Here is a 21,372-nt window from a genome sequence, read left to right as displayed (position 1 = left end):
TAGTATTGTATTTTGAAGAGGTTTTAACATAATCTTTATAATTATTATTAAAATAATGAATTCTAATAATTTCTGACATTTTATTATATATCAATTTCAACAAGATTACATATGGTTGTATCATAGTATTATTATATTTAAACTTTATTTATGTATTTGAAGAAACTGATAAAAGATAAATTAATATTTTTTTCAACAAAAATATAAAATAGGGAATGACTTTTGTTGGTCTTAAGTTTTGAAGGATTCATCGACACATTGTTGTAACTCAAATCAAGCAACTTTTCCTAAGATTTATATTTATATACTATACTATAATAACCGGAATGAGGTATAATTTGGTTCAACGGTTATTCCCTAATTTTGGTATTAAAAAAATAAATAAATAGTATTATAAATATGCTAAACTACTAAATTATTAAACTACTACACGCATAGTACTTATCCTGCTAAACTAAAATCACAATTTATCTTATTATTAAAAAATAAATAAATAGTGTTATATATCCGCTAAACTACTAAATTGTTAAACTACTAGCTATAGTATACTTATTATACTAAACTACGACCATACGTTATTCTATTACTTTTTTTATAAATTTATTATTATAATTATATATTTATATAAAATAATTTTAAAATTATAATATGAAGGGATAAATAAAATTTTAAATATTAACGGGAACTCGTGAATCGCACGTGATTTAATCTAGTATACTATAAAATTCAGAAAGAGATATATTTTGGTATACTCTTTTTTTGATTGGTTTGATTATCCCCATTTATGACTGTCAGATATTTTTAATCAAGTGATCGGGATCGTTAAATCCAAATACTAAAATAATATACACTACTCAAATTTTTAGGTTCGAATCCCGCCAACAACAAATATTTATATTATTATTTTACACTACCCAAACTCACATATTCGAACTCCGCCAACAACAAATTTTTATATTAGTATTTATATGCTATCCAAATTTCAGATTCGAATCCCGCCGATAACAAATATTAATATTATTATTTATAAATATAATAATAAGGTTGATGGTCCAAATCTGATCAATTATGTTTTATTTAATATTAACTAAATAAATGTATTATAATTTTTAAATAATATAAAATAATTAATAAAAACCCGTGCATCAATTATATAAAGCTAGTTTGGTTTAAAATCCAGTATAGCTAATCTATTGTCACGTGGAATTATGAACTAGTCTCTCCTCAATAAAGTCAACATACCATGATTCATCATGCATATGTAGTCTCAGGTCTTCAATAGAAATTAAATTAAAAATGCACGGAAAAGAGGATCATATACAAGAAGTTGAACACAAGAAAACAGAAAATAAGATAAGAACAGAACATGTACAATCAATGACCTATGTACAGACCAAATCCTCTACTGCTTGCTCTTTCAATTTCAGTGTCATAGTACAATTCAATACTGCAGTTTTGTGCCTTCTAATTGCGTCTGTAACGTGAACTTTACCTCTTAACCTGGCATAGCTGATCAAGTAGACAGACCCTGATTCGATCTCTTTCCTGAAATTCGTATTATTCGATAAATACTCATTCGACCTGACTTGCACTGTAAAATTCCTTGATCCAGTTTTTCTAGCTTTAAAATTCCCACCAAAAACATCTCCTTCACCCATGCTCACATTTTCATATATAACACTAGCCTTGTGGTTCTCCAATTCAAATCTACCAAAATTTTTGCCGTTATTGATTGTAATTTCACCCGTCATGGTCATGTTCAGTGTAGCGATTCTAGTATTGTTCACGGAGGTTGCATTGCTGTCTGCTTGTAGATTTGTAATGATCACTGACCTTAGTCTGGCTTTGGGGGTTGTAGCTATAAAGAATATGGAACCAAAAATTATGAAGATTGTAATAAATGAGGCAAATGTTATGAGAATGTAAACAATCAGTTTACTGGTTTCCTGCTGGTGCCGCGGACCATGATATGGTGCTGCTGTTGATGATCCTTCGTCGCTTCGTAAATAAATTTCGGATGGTGTCAGAGGTGAAACCTGACTCTCATCGTCTTCGTGTTTCATCATTTGGTGCAGAATTATCGGCAAACTTTTGATGTATTATCAAATTTGGGGGAAAATGAGGGAAAGGTTAATAGTATTTCTTATTAGCTAGGATGTTGAATAGTTGAGATGTTAAGTTGTTGTATAATTGCATGGACCAGTTCCTTAATGAGGAGTACAATATTGATTGTCTTCGATGGGATTTATGAAGCTGTCTTATTGGTTGATTCATTCAAATTACGTGGTTTAGATTCTTATATTCCCGGTCAATGGTTGGTCGAGTGCAGAGTTTCATATTATAACAAAGTTTATATATGTCTATAATACTTTTTTATTTGAGATTATACCTTATAAATTATTCAAGCTCGTGATATAGGTTGGTATGGCTAACAGTTGCATGTAATATTTCAGTAACACGAGTTCTGATCGCATACGTCGGGTAATTTACAAGGCTGTGTAGTGTTATGTGTTCCCATTAAAATTCGAGTGTTCTGGAATTTTTTTTTTAAGGACTTATATTTCATAAATTTTCGATATGAGTGAGTATCGAATTTAGAGTCTGAAAAATCCTAAGTTCTGTATTAAATTACAAAGTTATGTAGATGAGAAAGTGGATCGGTGTGTGATTATTGACACAAGCCTTTAAGCTTTATTATTTTTCATTTCGAAGAAAGCTTTACTTCGGCAAGAAGCTTGTATTCTTTTAATAAGTAGAATCTGACGATGCTATATGTGACAAGGGTTCCGTGTATATAATTGCGAACTGAATATGAATGATTTGATGTTTTCTGCCCACTTTAGCTTTTAATTTTTAGAAAACTAATAAACTTGCATCCATGAAAATTTCAACGACATCGGGGGACATTAAACACTAAACCCAGAAGTGACCATAAAACAAGAGAAGTGAATATGGACCTTCATTAATTTATATGAATTGTATAAATTTATAATTACACTTCCATCTTCTATGGTGTATGTAATATATAAGAGGAAAGGAAAAATATACACGTCTTTACAATACTCATGCAACAGCGTCGTTTCATGAGAATCTTCTCACCCGCTTCAGGATGTTTAAAAGAGAACAAGGTGTAATCTGCAGTCCTCTTCTCACGCAGACTATTGAGGTCAACCTATTCAATCGCCACTTGTCAATGTGCAATAGTAATGGTGCCAAACGGCCGTAATACAACCATTTTGGTTGTATTTCGATCTCCCACGAAATGTCAACAAAAATACGAGTCACACTCTAATAGAAGGGAATTGCATTTGTTTACCGAAATGTTGCATTTCATTGTCACTGATCCATGACTTCAACAAATGCACTTTATATATCCTTCACATGGTATTTCGGCGGCAACTTTCGCATATGAGAATTCATATATAATTCGATGGAGGCCAAAAGACTACTAACTAGACATATTCTTCATCCTCGTGTCCTTTTCTTGTGACCTAACTATCAGTAATACTAATGTCGCTGCTTCTGCTTTAAAAATGTTCCTTGTGAAATTCAAACTTCGTGGTGCCTTTTTGATTGTAATCATAGCAGAGATTGCTTAATTCTTTAGCTAAGACTGGTGCCCCACAGTAGAACACCCCTGATCAATATAAAACCAAGATCATAACAACGTTAATTAAAACTGGCATGGAGTACTTTTCCTATAGGTACTAGATGCAGGCTTACCTATTCTTTTATTGGCGTGTTTCGTACAAATTCTTGAGAAAACTTTCTTCCAATTAGGCCTTGCAAAATGTGTTCGAACCTGATAGTAAACACAAACAATTTTTTGATACTCAGTTGGGATGGTTTAGGAAGGTGCTCTATATAGCTGAATTTTCCAAGTGAGCTGTTTACAGACCATTCTCATCAAGATTGGCTAAAAGTCTCGTTTTCATATTTCCAGCCATCATGCAAGATATAGTTAAAATAGTATGCAATCCTTAGACTTTAAAACTAGGGCCCTAGATAGAGAAGCATAACAATTTAGTTACGAGATGATAAACAACATACCCTTGTGCCAGATACAATATCAACCCCATTCTTGGCATGGTTTAGTGCTTGTACCATGGTGATAAGAGCCGAACGAGCATCTCCTTCTTCATAAACACTTGTCAAATAGTTGTGCATCTCAATAACTCCCTGAAATATTAATATATACATTATTACAGATAGCCAGATACTAACAAATGCTATAGATTTCCTGATTTGAAGTATTTTACCCTCTGATCTAGTTCAGAAACTTCATTCATAACCCCTTTGAACCAATCGAATGAACCTTGCTCCCTAGTGACCCAGTAGAAGTAGGCATTGGTGGTTTTTAAAGGTTTCCTCTGTTTTGGAGAATACTTATTTAAAGAGCCAGAATCAGAGGTCCCAAGACTCTGATCAGAATACCTACTCACATCCGAAGCTGATTCCTGAAGAAATGTTACATATTTATTACAAAAGATGGTTCTTATATAGCGTTTATAGAGTAATCATTTCTAGAAAATGCGACGTATACAGAATACTGTGACTGTTTGTATAATGTAATAAACAAGCACTCAATAGTAATCTATGTAACATTACTTACTGCCTGCTCTTCCATTTTGACAATGCTGTTGAGCAAATCCTTCAAAATACTGATAAAAGGTGTTGCTCCAATCCCGAGTCCCACAAGCAACAAGACATCATATTTCCTGTAGTCTTGCGCTGGAGCACCATACGGTCCATCTATTAAAAGCTTCGGCAAGCTGTCATTCAGAGTTAACTACTAATCACTAAAATTTGAAATAAAAAAGAACAATGCCACAGTAATAGTAGGATACAAACTGGCACTGTAAATGTTACATACCTCTTCTTGGTTGTCTCATCAGCTCTGAGAAGCCCACTTTTACCACCCATAGGAGGTTCGCAGGCCTCTGCGAATACTCTTTTAAGTTCCTGTGTCCAGTCGCCTAACTGTCGAATGTGAATGCTAAGATAGTCATCCCCTGGAGCTGAGGTAATGGAAAACGGATGCCTAGCATGTATACAACATAACTTGTAAACACTACATATAAAAAATTTAAAACATATCTACAGTAGGAAACAAGCACAACTATGACACATGGATTCCTTTTTGCAATCAATAAAAGAATTTAATCTTAAAATGAAGGCACGACTTTGGTTTAAAGATAGTAACAAAATTCATAACCATAAATTATTGGTTCTATATTTTCTCTGGGAATATCAACTTCATGGTACAACCACCATGATACGGTAAGTGGTATAGAGATTGTACAGAAACTGGTCAACGAGTCAATGCGCCTACAGGAGTGCCAATCAACCGAACCACCAGGTTTGAGAATTCCAGTAACTATCAGTTTAATATTTTATTTTCTAGTGGAAATATCAAAAGATACATAAGTTAATGTAAACCAATATATGCGGGTTAAATTAAATATATTGGTTTACCACTCAAAAGGAGAAACAACTGGACACTGAACGAACATATACTGTCCACTTTTGTAGCGAAACTGTGGAGGCTTGGACATCTGCAATGTGAGTACATTTCCAGGGTAGATGGCAACCTGAGAATATTAAAAATTAATTTAGTAAAAGAAACATAAATCATTTAACAACAATTTTATAATATGAAATAGTTATAATTATTCAAGCCCGTGGACAGGCTATGTGTAATATTATGCATGATACGATACCTTTAAAAGATGGACAGTTGAAAATCCTGATCGAAAGAATCGTAGGGTTCTTTCCCCTGCATATAGAAGAACAGGAATGGCAAGATACATCCATGTCTACAAGCATAAAGATATAAACTTCAGAAAACAGAAACATTGTTGTAACTATCAAACAAAAATTTCATAGTCTTACATACCGTCTTATAGTACCATTTGTGTACAAGGTAGAGGAATAAGCCATGGATTACGAGCAAAACATAAACTATAACAAACAAGTGGTGCGAATAGTAGAAGGCATTAAAGCCGGTAAGCCTGTCCCATGGTTTAGGCAGCTTAACAAGGCTCCTCCTGAACCATTTTGTTGCAAGTACAAAAGCAATGGCCATCAAGATCACCATAATTACTCCGGTCACACCCTCGACTCCTCGAACAAGGTCGATGTACTTGGGTCTAGATTGTCCAAAGTCATTAACCAGATAGTTCGAATACTGATCGTCAGTCTCATTTATAAGCCTCGGGAAATCGCATGCGAGATGATTACCAGCGTGGAGTATAACACCAATCACAATGGCTGCAGCAATAGTCTACACCATAGACAAAGTGGAAAAAAATTAATATAAACAATTGGCCAGTTGAAGGTTTTAATTTATAGTATCGAATAACATGTCCTGAGACTTCGATTTGGGATCTCGGTCAGAACATTAGAACTTGCGCATATTTATGACTACATGCTGGAGTAGCTATTTCCGTTCTTTTGGAACACCAAGAACACCTGCCTCAGATCAGTTATTAGCTAATCTTATAAAATTCGATACTCCGCCTTATATCAAAATTATCATAGAGCCTTTATTAAACTTTACCTGGGGAAATATGGCAAAATTTTGCTTTTTCAAAACAAGATTGAGATTAAGCAATGACATTAGCCACAAGTCCAAACTCATGGTTAAGCATACTGTAAAGGATGAAGTTAAACTAGTAATGTAGTACTGTACAAAAAAACCTCTACTTAATTGTTAAAATGGACTAAAAATGGCAAGAATGTAAAAAATTAGAGTGCATGTGACTGACTGGGTTCTACAAAGGTCAACAATACCTGCCAACCACAGGTACATGTGAATTCAAGTAGAAACGAGAACATCTTCTCGATATTAAATGGTAGGGCCAATGAGCGGATGGTGTAGGAATTAACTTATCATGATGGTTTCCTTTTCTAAAGTTGAAGTATATATTAAGTAACCCAGAGCATATGGATTTCACAAAATTGTCCCAAGTATGTGATTAGATTTAAACTGCATTATAACAAAAATACAATCTGTAGAAATTTGTTATGCACCTCCTTTTATGCAAAATGCGACCAATTAATTAATAGTTGCTCAATTATTAACAGACAATTTCACCGACTCAATGTAATATAATACATAAAGCTTAGGCAATACCTTGTGAAAGTTGATATTGTCGTCAAACGGCACAACGTAACTTAACTTGGTGGATCTCAACCAAGTAATGATGTTCCTACAAACGGGCAATAATATAAGTGCCATATTGAATTTGAGCGTCTCTGCTGCACCCTTAGCTGTAAGAAGACAGTAACCCATGACTTTGTATGCATTCTTTTCTTTATACTGAAAGAACTTCCAAGTGAACAAACCAGCCATAATTAAAATCCAGAAAAACAGAACCCAGAGTCTCTTCCAGTTTTCTTCTAGATAATAAACAAACTTTGTGCTTATTTTCTGTATAGAGCTTTTCTTTCTTAAGCCAGCTAAGTTTTGGCTCAGGGCTTGGCTTGTGTAGCTAAGTGCTTGGCTGTAGTTCAGATAAGTGTCTTTCTGTAGTAGTAATGTTTCCAGCTGCCATAACTGCATCATCACGAAAACCAAAGCATGCAGAAAAGGAACAATAGTCAGAAAGTTGATCGTGCCACAAATAGGTTGCAATATAAATAAATCTCATCGATAATGACAGTATAATCATGACGATAGTGTTGTTGGCCACCTGTTTGTATGCTATACCTATTGAGTGGTGACTACGCGTGCAACACAAACAGCCTACAGCAGCTCATCACATGGGCGCTGATCAGCATTAGATGTCTTCCTCTCTCTTTTTTTTTGCTTAGTTCAGCATAGTATGTCAAGATGAAAGTTATTAACCCATACAAGTAATAATGGGATAGGCTTGTATTAGTTTTGGTAATGGGAAATTATGTATAGAAAAGAGAAGATTCCCTCCTTATATGATACTAGTAAAATATGTTTGGACCACTGACCCAAACCCAAAATCTTCATGTGCTAGAAGCCAAGAATTCTTAGTAACCTAAACTAATACATTCAATTTAACGATGTATAATGTTATAAACCAAATTTAATGTTCCTTTCAATCTGCTCACACATTTACTTATTTCTACAGCTTCTCAAACTTCCCATCTATTAAAGAAAATCATTTTTTAAAAATAATTTGTGGCTCTTTAGTAACTTTCCAGGCCAGAGATAACCAACCATGTCTGTGTATGAGTAAGATATACTACTTGATATGTCTTGTTTAGTTTTTTTTATAAAATAATCTAATTAAAGTTCTGGATGCTTCATGACATATCCAGAATGACCAAAACCAAATGTTACATCTCACTTTGACCTGAACAAGGGAAAGAGTAATGCACACTCTATCTATAGATGAATTTTAGAGAAAAGTATTGATGAACTACTGCAACTTTGTTTGTCTTATAGTGGTAAACAACATAAATACAAGAAATAGGAAGACTGAGACATGAGGATGCCATTTGCTACCTGACTCTTTAATTATAATACAAAGCAATGTATAAAAGTAATGTTAAATAATAAATAAATGTCAAATGAGTAGCTGGAAGCTTGTTTAAAGATAATCATGCAGACATACTTAACTTACAATAAACTAGTATAATAATTTTATTAAAGCAAGAGAGGTTCACCCACCTCAATATAACCGAGTCTTTCGGGATCCAATTCTTCCATAATCAAAGCTGCATACTCCTCAGCCTGTTCCTTCAATCTTGATAACTTATTTGCAGATGCACTAAGCATTATGATCTACAAATGTCAAAAATTGATCCAATAAAGTTTCTATCTTAAAAATTATCAACTCCACTATATTCATTAAAAAAATTGGCAACAATTGCAGTGCATGAACATGACAAAATCCAAAACAAGGTTCAATACATCTCTCTTGTTTTAGCACTACTATAATACATGCAAAAAAACAAGAGAAACAGAGAGAGATTTAAAACCATTTAGTAATAACTAACAACTTACAGAAGCCCTTTGATTAAATAATTAGCTACTAGAATCACCAACCACACCTAATCTTGTATTAATACTTAAACCCAAAACATTACTATAGGGAAGTCAAGATATTGAGGTATCCCAATATTGTTTGCAAATTGCCTATACTATTCCAAGTGGTAATACTATGTTTAAGGTAATCACGCTGATCACTTCATCTAAGTAAATAGTTAAATATGAACTTTAAGTTACTTTCTGGTCCCTAACAGCGACACATATACAACATAATATGTTTCCAATTGTAATTTAAACGCTTACTTCTTTGACTTCCTCCTCTGTAATACGCCCATCTTCATTTTTATTTACCCTATCATATCAACAACATAACAAACTAATGAATCACTACAACCATTAAGAAATTAATCAACAAATTAACAGATAATTAAGCTTATACCGATCTTCATAGCAAATAACAGTAATTTAATTACGTACATATCGAAGAATATCTGAAGCCGAGAATCGAAGCTCTGGTCCGTAATTTGTGACCAATACTCATACAACTCCTCTCTGCTAATCTTCTCCACCTTCAATCTCCTCCTCCTGCTCAATGCATCAAACAGTTCCAACGCAAATTCATTTGAATCTCTCATACCTTCACAATCAAATACAATCATCAAAAATCATACGTAAATTAACTTATTAGCAGCGCAAGTTGTTACTTGCTTACCTTCTTTCGCAATAAATATTCAAAACATTATAAATATACCTATGCATTGAGCAAAATCAGAGCGGTTAAGAAATCCGTCTTTCGATAATTTGTTAAAATTTAATTGAACTTCTTCCCAGGCCTCGATTTCGGTACTTTTACGAGTACTAATAAATTTAAGTCCTCGTAAAGCTTTCTGAGCACCGGAACGAGTTCGATCAAGCTGAGCTCGTTGTCTTCGCATAGCACGAGCAGCTAAAGCCGAATCCAAACCGTCATTATTTCCACCAGCAAACAAATTCATCGACGACGATGCCGACATCGCACGTGATCCTTGCCTACTCCACGAGAATCTCCGTAGCTCCGCCGAGAAATGCTTCGCTTTCGCCACCGCCTCCGCTTTCAACTCCTGAGAAAACTGAAACAACCGATTCGACGAGCTTCTCCGCATCGTCGGGGACCGCGACGGCGTCTCCGGCACCGAACTCTCCATTCCTACAGCCTCTTCATCGGAAACTCTAAACGTCGCCGTCGCAGGCTCAACACTACGTAAAATAATCGTGTCATCATCTTGTAAATCAATCGTTACTTCAACAAACTCCTCTTCCGGCGCCGGAGAAGCTAATTCAGTCGCCGGAGAAGATGATTCACTCGTAATTCTCCCGCCGGGAACTGTATCCGACGCCCAACGGCGCTCATGCCTCGTAAATCCTATCATTGAGCTTAAAATGAGTTGATTAAAATGGATTCAATGTATTGTAGAGTGAGTGAAGTGTATGTAGTTTTAGAAGTCATTGGACGCGTTGGGAATCTGTGTGAATAGACATGTCGACGCGGTGGTAATGTAATGGTGGTACTAGAGAGAGTTTTAGAGAGAGAAAGTGACTTTTAGAGAGGGGAAGGGAAAGGGTGGGAAGGTTACAAAATTCCTTTTTCCGTTTTAAGAATTTATTATATATACTCTCCCGGTTTATTCTCGAAGTCTACGCCGTAAGGTTTCTTATTTTGTGGCCCGCTTCTGTCCCAGAAAGCAAATAAATAATAAAACGTAGCTCAAACTCGGCAGTAATAAGTTTTGTTTGGAGATAATCACCAAAATCTCGGTCCCATGAATGCTGAATTTTGTGTATTGACTATTGCGTCTGTTTTTTAAAATAGTACTATAAAATACGTGATCCTTGGGCTGAGAAAGAGCCGAACACGAATTTATTCACGAACCGCCCAGCCGAACTCGAGTCTTGTTGTCCACTAATAATTTTGATATATTTTTTAATCAATCAAGATTTTTTTTTATCGATCAAGATTAAGATATTATTTATAACTTTATAAGTTATATGGAGGTCAAATACTAGTTTTATCTAACAATTATAGACGCATACTCACACTCTACATCTTATTCTTAATTCATTTAATTTTATCCATTTATTTCACAAGTCGAGTTTTAAAAACAAAATCAATTTATTTTAAATTATTGAGACATTCATACATTATTTTTAAATTGTTAATGTTGATATCGATTGTTAAAGATTTAGTAATTTTTTATATTTGAGTTGAATTAGTTTAGATTAGAAAAGACATATAAAATAAAATAAAGAAAGTAAGATCCTTTAAGTGGCCGATCACGGTGGGATTTTGATGTTGATCGGGTCAGGCTTCCGGAAAATATTTAGGCCTTTTTAGGCCCTCGAAGCATGCTGTATCGGGTTTTTTCTCGGATCCCATCGAGTCGGACGGACTTTTTTCGAGGATGAATCCAAGTAACCCGACTTATTTTAAATTTGATAAATTTTTATTTATTCAAAATATTATGAATCAAATATGAAGTATATTTATAATATGATTTATGGTCCAACAACTTGAATATTGATACTATGCATTCGTTACCATTTTAATGATAAATTTATCGGTTTTTGTCTAGTTAGTAAACATTTGATTCATGTATAATAAATTCAAACTATACATTTTTTATAAGCGACAAACTTATAAATATATAAGAGTTTTGAGTTTTTTTTATATGTATCAAGTGTATATATATATTAAAAATAGGATTTTATCGGATTTTAATTTAACTTTTATTCAGGTGCGGTCAGAGCCGGGCGTTTTAAAAGACTATCTAAAATAGAGAAATGAATGATTTTGCAATTTAAAGACTATCTAAAGACTATCTAAAAATTGGATATGGGTAACTCAGGGTCTCTTTATTTAAAGAAAAAAATTCCAATTTTTAGTTTCCAAATTTTATAAAATATTCTGATTTTTCCATTTCTTGAAAAATTATTGAAAACTGAGAAAACATGTTCAAATAGCATGATTTAATATTATTTCCATTTTTCAAAATCATTGTTTTAAGTACTAAATTATATTCAACAACACATAATTACTTATATTTTTTGGACTATCATTACTAATTTGTATTTTGAGAAACTTGTTTTCAATTTTAATTAATAATCAATCCAATTTTATTTTTATTTTTATTTACAGAATTGCAATCAATAAAATAATTAAAAAAAGTAACATTGAATTAAAGGTAATATTTTTCACATAGTTTTTATTTGATAATGATTTTTTAAGGGAATTTGAAGATGAATGTTTGTTTGTTGTTTCTTATTTTTATGCAAATTACAAAAATATCTGAAAATATACACAAATGTTTTAATTTGAAAGATTTCAGGTTTCGAATATGTAATCTACGTTTCCTACAATCTAATAGACTTTTGTGTAGCAGACTAGGTTTTGTAAAATAGATATTACAACAAAGTACTCACTATAAGAAAACAATGCTAAATATAACCGCACAAATACAATTCGGGTCAAATTCAACCACTTTCGGTTGAATTTTAAGGGGCACGGCTAAATTCAACCGCATGCAGTCGTATTTATTTACGTTCGCATATACGCGGTCAAATTTAGCAACAAATACGACCGTATGCGGTTGAATTTAGTAGTACTCCTAAATTCAACCGCATTCGGTCGAATTTAACCTTATCAAAAAAATGGGGGGAATTTTCCCGCCAGCCAGTTTTTTTTTTACACTCCTAAATTCAACCGTTTTCGGTCGAATTTGATATTTTGAAATGACGGGAAATTTCTTGCACTTCTAAAACATTGGTTACAAAAATGGGGGAAATTTTCCGCTTTTTTAAAAATTGTAATTTTAGTAGAAATCAATTGTATTTATCTATTATGAATGCATTCGGTAATATTAATTATTTTCATAATTTTATTTTTTAAAATAAATTAATTAACTTATTAACTTTGTACATGTTATTTGCGAACCGAACGGTTCACGAAACAAATATTCAGATTTATATATATTTTAGTGATATGATAAAAAAATTAGAAAAAAATAAAAGTATTTGGTTTGTTATTTTAACAGTCAACTAGTAGTTTGACAAGTACTTTTTACTAGTGTTTAGTCACATACCAATGTTTCGATTTTTTACAAAATTTTTATAAATGATTCAACTGTAAGGATGTCAAGATCTATAAATTTTAATGATATGATAAAAATTTTAGAAAAAAATAAATATATTTGGTTTGCTATTTTAACAGTCAACTAGTAGTTTGACCGGTACTTCTTATTAGTGTTTAGTCATGTACTGATGTTTCGATTTTTTAAAAAATGTTTATGATTGATCCAACCGTAAGGATGTTAAAATCTATATATTTTAATGATATGATAAAAAATTTAGATAAAAATAAATATCTTTGGTTTGTTATTTTAACAATTAACTAGTAGTTTGACCTGTATTTTTTACTAGTGTTTAGCCATGTACCATTGTAATTTTTAAAAAATATTTTAGGAGGACTTTTCAAATTTTTTCAAAAATTCAAAATTTTGGGCGGGATTTTCAAGTTTTTAGGTGAAAAACAAATTAGACCGTTTTCGGTCGAATTTAAGCGGTCGAATTTAGCCCCTCCGTATACTAAATTCGACCGGTTACTAAATATGACTCGGCCGAATACGACCGATTTTTGGATGGTCGTATTTATCCGTTTTTTTTGTAGTGACCGTTTTTTGCCAAGTTACAGTGGTGCATGTTTATTTGATGCATATCGATTGTAGCAACAGTTTTTAGTTTATGCATTCATGTTGACACCAAATATACAAATGTATCTACGTGTGTTAAGTAGTGAATATAAAATTATAATTAAAATGGATGTGTTTGTGAAGATTTGAATGTGAGTTTTGAGCGTTAACTTAACCGGAAATTGTGAAAGTAAACAAGCCCTTCAAATTGTGTTCTACATCTATTATATATATAATAGAGTAACTAGGGGTTCATTGAGACAATTTATTCATTTAAAATTATTTAATTACCCTCTCATAAATATGTACTAATAAATTTCAAATTTAATAACATATATTAATTATATCTACTTAATTACCCCTCATAAATATGTAACAATAATTTTCAAATTTAATAACATATATTAATTACATCTAACTCATTAATTACTACTAATTATATATTATTACTATTCCATTATTGTATAATAAGAACTTATACTTATAATTAAATATTTATTTTATAAGTATAGACTAAAATTCTAATATTATTATGTTTTTATATATCTGTTGTTATCGCATTAAATGTCTGATATTATATTTTAATTATTTCATTTACATTAGAAGAAACTTAAATTTGAACGAAAAAATAAATATCGTATTCTTATTTAGATACGTATAACGCTTGTATTATAAGTTCACAATACGCATGTACTTGTACCAAATTAATTATCGTATAACTTATTTTTATACATTTAAAATTCAAATACATACATACACGCATGCATATGCATACATATATACATACAAACATACATACAAGAAATTAAGGTAACTAATACAAATGAACTCAATTTTTTTGTAATCGATAAACATGATCTTGTCAAATAATGAATTTCAATTCTATATAGTAATAAGTATGGAATTTAACAAAATTTTGAACACTTTGAAGTACATCTTTTACAAAAATCATCTATTAGTCATCTGATACAAAATTGAAAAAAAGTGCATCTCACACTATACCATATTTTTCAATTATATAGCATGTACATTTCATTAATATACTAGTTTTAAAAATTGTGTGTGTCTCATTTGGGGCTATTAAATATACATGCCGAAAAAACTCATCCTTATAACAAAAACTATACATAGATAAAATAACTTCTCGTAACAGAAAATATATTCCATTTCATAAGCATGTATACAATTTTTATAATAGTTGATGTTAGATCATACATGGGTCTCGCACGGGTTATAAAGCTGGGCTATAAATGTAATATCGCATATTTTCAAATATTCTTTTTATAATTATTTGGAATTATTTATGTGATTTTATGTGAATTTTGGTGAATTATCTGATAAGTGGAATTGATGTTTGGATGTTTAGATGTGATATTATTTGAGTATTTGAATTTTTTATATGTCCAGAATAAAATATAGATAATTGTGATATTTTTCTGGTAATTTTTGGACTGTTATATGATTTTAGAATGATTTATGGATTTATTAATTATTTCTGAGTAATTACCAAAATTATTTTATAAAGTCGGGAATCGTCCGACTTCAACCGTTTTTGCATTTTTATAACCCGAAACTCTTCCGAAAACTCCTTTCTAACCTAATCTGTTAATTCCGGACATTTTCCGTGTTTTGACTTTTTCAATCTGGATTACAGTTTGACCCGTGCGCGGCCCGGCGCAATATTTTCGATACGATAGCTATTTCGGTAATCAATAAAAACCCGTATTCTCGAGATACGAGATATTTTTACGTTATTTTCGTATATAGTGTTTTATAAAAAGATCGGTTTTGATAATTATCCAATTCTGGTATTGAATTGTATCGTTTTTATAGTTACTTAGTGGCTAAGTAACTAATTTAACGATCCAAAACGATCCAGAACGATCCAATATTCCATAAATATATATAGCCTATTTCTTATTTCGTTTATTCCGTTTATTCATTTGCAACCAGTTTAAATACTGTAAATACAGAGAAAAACCCGAGAAAACCGATACGTTCCCGAGAATCAAACACACGAACGAAGGCGTTATCGAACTCCGATTCGGGCGTGCAGCATATCAAAACGAAGCTCTCGAAATCTTCTTTCTGAATCAATCATCAGTTTCTTCCCAGAAATCATGGTAATTTTCTTATTTATTTATTTATTTATATTCGAATTATTTAGTAATTAAATTATGAAAATTTGTTCTTGATGTTGTTGATGTGATTTGATGTTTCCATGTTGTAGAGCATGTTTTTCTGGTCGATTTGGTATATTATACTTCAAAACTAGGGTTCAGTATCATATAGAAATTAAGGTTTGATTTTCTGAAAATTTCTTGAATATGTGTTTTTGGTGTTCTTAGAGAATTCTGAAAATCAAAGTTAATTTTGAATGTGTTACTAAACACCAAATTACAAGTATGAGTAACCGTTTTGAGGCTCTCAACATCCTCTTTCTTATTTGATCATCAAAATTATTAGAGGATTGGTAATTTACAAAATCGATTTTTAGGGTTTATATACGAATTTTGGGCGTTTTTGATTTAATGACTGTTGACTGTTTTTGACGATATGATCATGTTCTTTGTGATTATTAGAAGCGTTTTGTGTATAAATCATGGTTGTTTCAGTTCAGAATGTTCAGAATAGTATAAACCGAATTTTCGGTTCCTGCCATTTTTTTAGTTTAATTTTCTGGGTTTATCGATGATTGTCTGTATATCCTGATGTTGTGGATAGATTGTACGAGTTGTAAGGGTCATTTTGACGTATAGAACGTCGAAGATGGTTAAGAAACTGTGAAATTCGTTGTTGGCTGGAAAAGCTCGGCCTTGCCGGCTTTAATGGTGGTCACCGGAAACTGGTGAACACCAGTGGTGTTCTTCGTTCAACCCGACCCGTTCCTGACCCGTTTTCCAGAATTCCCAACCCGGTTTTGATCTTAATTCCCCCAAAAATCCTATTCTGAAAGTGTTTCTGCATTTTCTGTTTTATTTTAATTCAAAAATCTTATTTTTAATTTCTAAAAATTCATTTCTATTTTAAAAATCATTATTTTAATTCTGAAAATTTATTTTTAATTTAAAAATAAATCCAAATTATTTAATTAATTAATTTTAGTTGATAATTAATTATTTAATTAGTCAATTAATTTAAATATTAATTGATTAATTAATTTAATTAGTAATTAATTAATTTTAATTGATTATTTAATTAGATTTAATTATTTATGTTTGAGTTAAAAATTCTGAAAAATAGTTTTGAGCTTTAAAATATTATTTTGAATTACTTTCCAGGCTCAATAATTTTTATAAAATTATTTTCGAGTGTTCGAGCCCTATTATTTAATTGTTAAATGATTCGGAGATTGTTTTTATTCCGAAAAATGTTCAAAAATTCATAATAAATCAATCGTTCGTCCGTTTAATACGAAACGAACGCGTACAGACTCAGAAAAATATCCCGCTTTCAATAAAAATACTTTCGAGACCCAAATCCTTTTGTTTCAAAAGGTCGCTTGTTTTACGAATCATTCTAAGTCGATTATTGATCGATAAATCGTATTTTGATCCGATTTTAGTTTTAAACGTACCGAGTCGAACCTTTTGACGAACCGAGTCATATGTGATATGAATTATGTGATATATGAGTTATGTGCTTACGTGCTATGTGAATTATGTGCATATATGGGTCAAGATTCCTGTGTTTGGCTGATATAATTATGTGTGGGCTATCGTATGGGTAGACGATAGACTTTTGACGCGTAATTCGCCGAGTGGTTATCGTTTAGACAATTAAAGCTATATCTTTTATTTATAGATGCGGATCTCTCGAGTTGATCGGGACAGGAAGTTGGATAAAGAATGAATGAAATGGCATCGGGTATCAGGATTCTAGCAATCGCAGGAGCAGTATATCAGTCAAGTGTTGAAAAGAAGGACGGTGATGTTTTGAGACAAAATGTCAGAATTGATGCGTGTTTGGGAGTGTGACTAACTGCTAAAAACCCAAAGGCAAGTATCCCTATCATCACTTATTCTTCAAGTGATACTTATTTTGAATCTTATCATGCAAGTATTGCTTTCCCTATTCAGTTCAAGATAGATAAATGTTTTACATATCGCTGAATTAAATAATTCTGTTTATGCAAGTTCTCATCTGCTATTCTAGGTTCAGAATAGCTAAGTGATTTTACGTATCAAATTATTGGATTTATAAATATTTTGGATTTTGAGAAATATGATTTTGTTGCGAGAATTCCTGCCCAAGTGATTGGGGGAATAAAAATTATTTAGGATGTCGAAGGATTCAGCTCCTTTTTTAATAAAAAGGTTTTTAAGATTGTAATGGTTACTGGTTACTGGTTATTGGTTACAGCGTAGGTGATCGAGATATCGGTCCAGCTGTAATATCTTTCAAGACTAGTTATGCCTTTTCTGGCGCCCTATAGGTACCGTATATCTTCGGGATACAGGTACTACCTATACTTACGGTATGGCTGCGGGATACCGGTGTTGTTTCACGACTGATCATCGGGAATAGCATGAAATGTTATTGGTTCCAATCTAAATTGATATCTAAATTTCTTTATTATTTTGATAATCATAGAATAATGATTTATCAACTGTTTCTGTTTTGGATTAAAAGTACTGATTCTGTTTTGGATTAAAAGTGAATTGTGGCTTTGATTCAGTTTCTGATTTTGAGAATACTTAGTTTGTTGTTAAATATCAAAGGTGGTATTAGTATAGATGACTGATGTTGACTTCAGTATGGGTGTTGTGAGCATCAAAGTTCGTATTGATATCTAATTTGATATGACAACAAAATAAGTATTGATTTCAAGAGTTCGGTTTGAGTAAAGTTTATGATTCATTCCATGATCATTGTTTTATGTTATTGTGGTTTACGATATTTCCGTAAACACTGTTTTACGAGTTTTATTCTCTTCAAGATTCAAAGTATTGCTGAAGTATTTCGCTCAAAAATATCAAAATGGTTTTCAATATAATTAAGGAATCAATTCTGGGATTCCTCAACTAAAATTTTATGATTCAACAATTATGATTTTAAATGTTCTGCTCTAATGCAGATGTCGGTTTTATATCAAAACGACCCTATATATGTTATAATTAACTTGCTGAGCATTTATTTCGCTCATACTTGCCTGTTTTCAAATTTAACCTCCAGTGAGGATTAGCTTGCTGTTTAGCTGCGTAATTCGAGGAAGCAAAGAAGAAGCTTTTGGAAGGTGGTTGGTCCAGGGTTTACGAACTAGTGTAAGTTCTTTTGTATAAAGTTGTTTATATTATATTATATTATAGTTGTGTATTTTATCTGGGCCTAGTGTACTTCATTTCGAAATTATATTAGTGGGTTAGTATTGAATTGGAATTTGTTGAAAAGAGTTTTAAAAGGAAGTGAAAATTATTTATGAAATTTGGAATTCTTGTTTCTAGAACTGTAACCTTAAAAGACCTTGGATTAGTTTGGGGTTATAAATGATAAATATTTTCCGCTGGAATTTATTTATTGATTTAACAGGTTATTTTGGATTGAGGTTTTATCGTGACGATCAAATCCCCTAACCCCGGATTTGGGGGTGTTACACTGAATCCGTGATGCTAGCCATCATGTGCGAGTGCATGATTTCGGAGTGACTGAAATCTGCATTCTTGAAAATTAAAAAATCAATGATCAAAATGTTATACAAACTGAATTGAGATTTTTAAAATGGAAATCGATGGGTTGCGGTTACAATTTTAATTTTTTTAAATAGAAGGTATATGATTTGAGTGCAGGTTTTGTTTAAAGATTGATCCGAACCGACCCATGCTCTATCAGATGATATTTTATATTATCGGTTTTTCAAGTTGAATTGAACAATTGCCAGTTCAAAATTTGGCAAATAAAAACAGAATTGGATGGGGGCAATTGGCATAAACTCGCACGTCTGACCACCTAGTTTGCCTTCAACCATATTCGGTTAAATAGTTAGCAAAAATCATGTTGTAAGAGTATCTTCAATCATGTTAGCTAAAATGGTTAGCCAAATCATGGTTATGTAAAATTTTATTGAACCTGTAAGGCCATGCACTCTGGTGGTATTAGCTATAATCATTAGCTATATTAAAAAATATTGTTTTATTCCTATTTTTCAGATTTATATATATATATAAACTTTAAATAATTAAATGAATTTAGTTAATACATAATTCAATACATGAATAAAATATATAATTGTAAGTTAATAATTATTACAACTGAAAATATAATAACATATAAATATAACAAAAATATTTTTAATAAAAAGTTACTAATATATATTATATTATATATATATTGTTTGTTAAAAATAATTAATAAATTTTGTTAATAAGAGAACAATATTTTCACACTTAAAATAAATTAAAAATATTATCTATAAAATAATAATTTTAATATTTATGTATTAAATATTATATAAATATATGCATGTTTAATGTGTATGTGTAGATTTAGGTTTAAACATGAATTAAATCTGACGTGGAAGATATAGCTAACACCTACAGTTTCAACAAATATAGAAGACGAGATGTTTTGCTAACGATGATTTGGTTGGAGTGGAGTGGTGTTTTTTTTACCTAATATATATCTGAGTGCCACTTAGGATTTTTGCTAACAGAGGCCATGGTTGGAGATGCTCTAAGGACATGTATTCCAGTGTCATTAGCTATATTCAAAAATGATATTTTGTCCATATTTTTCCACTTCTCATATATATTTTAAATGATAAAATAAATTTATCTAATATTTAATCTAAAAAAAGTTTAAATAAAATATAAATTTAATGAAAAGATTTTGAATATAATTGTAATTTAATAAATATTAAAACTCAAAATATATAACACATTTAAATATGACAAAAAAAATTAATAAAACTTTTTATATCTTATAAAATATATAGTTATATTCTATTTTATGATATTGGATTAGTTACTATATTTTTATAAATATGCAATTGCATGTCAAAATAATTAATAAATTTGCTTAACAAGAAAATAATTTTTTTTATACTAAATATTATACTAATTACTTCCGCATTGACAAATATAAAAGATTGTAATTATTGTTAACATGTCTCACAGATGACCCAGATGACCCAGTTGAAGATGGTTTAACTTCCATCGTTTCTTATAATTCTTATGTGAAAGATGAATATACCCTGATTTCTTTCATCAAAAGTGGTGTAGCAATTGGTGATGACTTATGTTATAGTTGATGCTAATAAGTGAGACTATCTACCCCCGTTAATAGATTACATCTTAACTTGTACTAATATTGTTAACTATAGATACCGGCAGGAAATAATGACTTTTTACCTTGTCAAGAAAAAATGAAGGCAATTGAATTTCTTGGTCTATAATAAATCTATTTTGATTTTTAGTTCATTATAAATTTTTTGAAGAACATTTTCATTACAACTTTGTTTAGAATTTCGTTATTAAATTGTTAAGAATAAGCTTGGAGCTTGCTATTTCTAGAGAACTATAAAACGAGACTCTTGAGACTATTTTTTAAACGTGGCATAACTCAAAGTAATATTGAACCATCAATTATCCATCCCTTTCAAAAAAATAATTTAATCAGCCACTCTCTATTTCTTTGTATCTCTATTTCTTTGTTTTTTTAAATACTAATGTCATATTAATTCTTATC

General features: G+C 31.3%; 1 protein-coding gene across 1 annotated transcript; it reads right to left on the bottom strand.

The window, feature by feature from the left end:
• Nucleotides 1-2,962: 2,962 nt before the first annotated feature.
• LOC141666436 (respiratory burst oxidase homolog protein A-like) lies at nucleotides 2,963-10,622 on the bottom strand. The gene is made up of 14 exons (XM_074472437.1): nucleotides 9,720-10,622; nucleotides 9,446-9,605; nucleotides 9,272-9,320; nucleotides 8,648-8,761; nucleotides 7,136-7,558; nucleotides 5,897-6,283; nucleotides 5,721-5,816; nucleotides 5,476-5,591; nucleotides 4,874-5,041; nucleotides 4,613-4,772; nucleotides 4,260-4,457; nucleotides 4,051-4,179; nucleotides 3,724-3,802; nucleotides 2,963-3,637 (listed from the first exon to the last, which is right to left on the bottom strand). Exons 1-14 carry the CDS (start codon nucleotides 10,375-10,377, stop codon nucleotides 3,528-3,530), a joined length of 2,847 nt encoding a protein of 948 aa, XP_074328538.1. The 5' UTR covers nucleotides 10,378-10,622; the 3' UTR covers nucleotides 2,963-3,527.
• Nucleotides 10,623-21,372: the final 10,750 nt, after the last annotated feature.

Source organism: Apium graveolens, chromosome 6 (genome assembly GCF_009905375.1).
Source record: "Apium graveolens cultivar Ventura chromosome 6, ASM990537v1, whole genome shotgun sequence".
NCBI classification, from domain to species: Eukaryota; Viridiplantae; Streptophyta; class Magnoliopsida; order Apiales; family Apiaceae; genus Apium; species Apium graveolens.
Note: the sequence above shows the minus strand (reverse complement) of the source record. Positions and strands in the feature narration are given on the sequence as shown.

Bases quoted from the DNA above. Each gene is read 5' to 3' on its own strand.
- LOC141666436 (XM_074472437.1), bottom strand. From the start codon at position 10,377: ATGATAGGATTTACGAGGCATGAGCGCCGTTGGGCGTCGGATACAGTT. The intron at 7,559-8,647 runs GTGGGTGAACCT...GTGATGATGCAG, and splicing joins AAAGACTCGGTTATATTGAG to TTATGGCAGCTGGAAACATT. The intron at 5,592-5,720 runs GTATCGTATCAT...TAATATTCTCAG, and splicing joins CAACTGTCCATCTTTTAAAG to GTTGCCATCTACCCTGGAAA.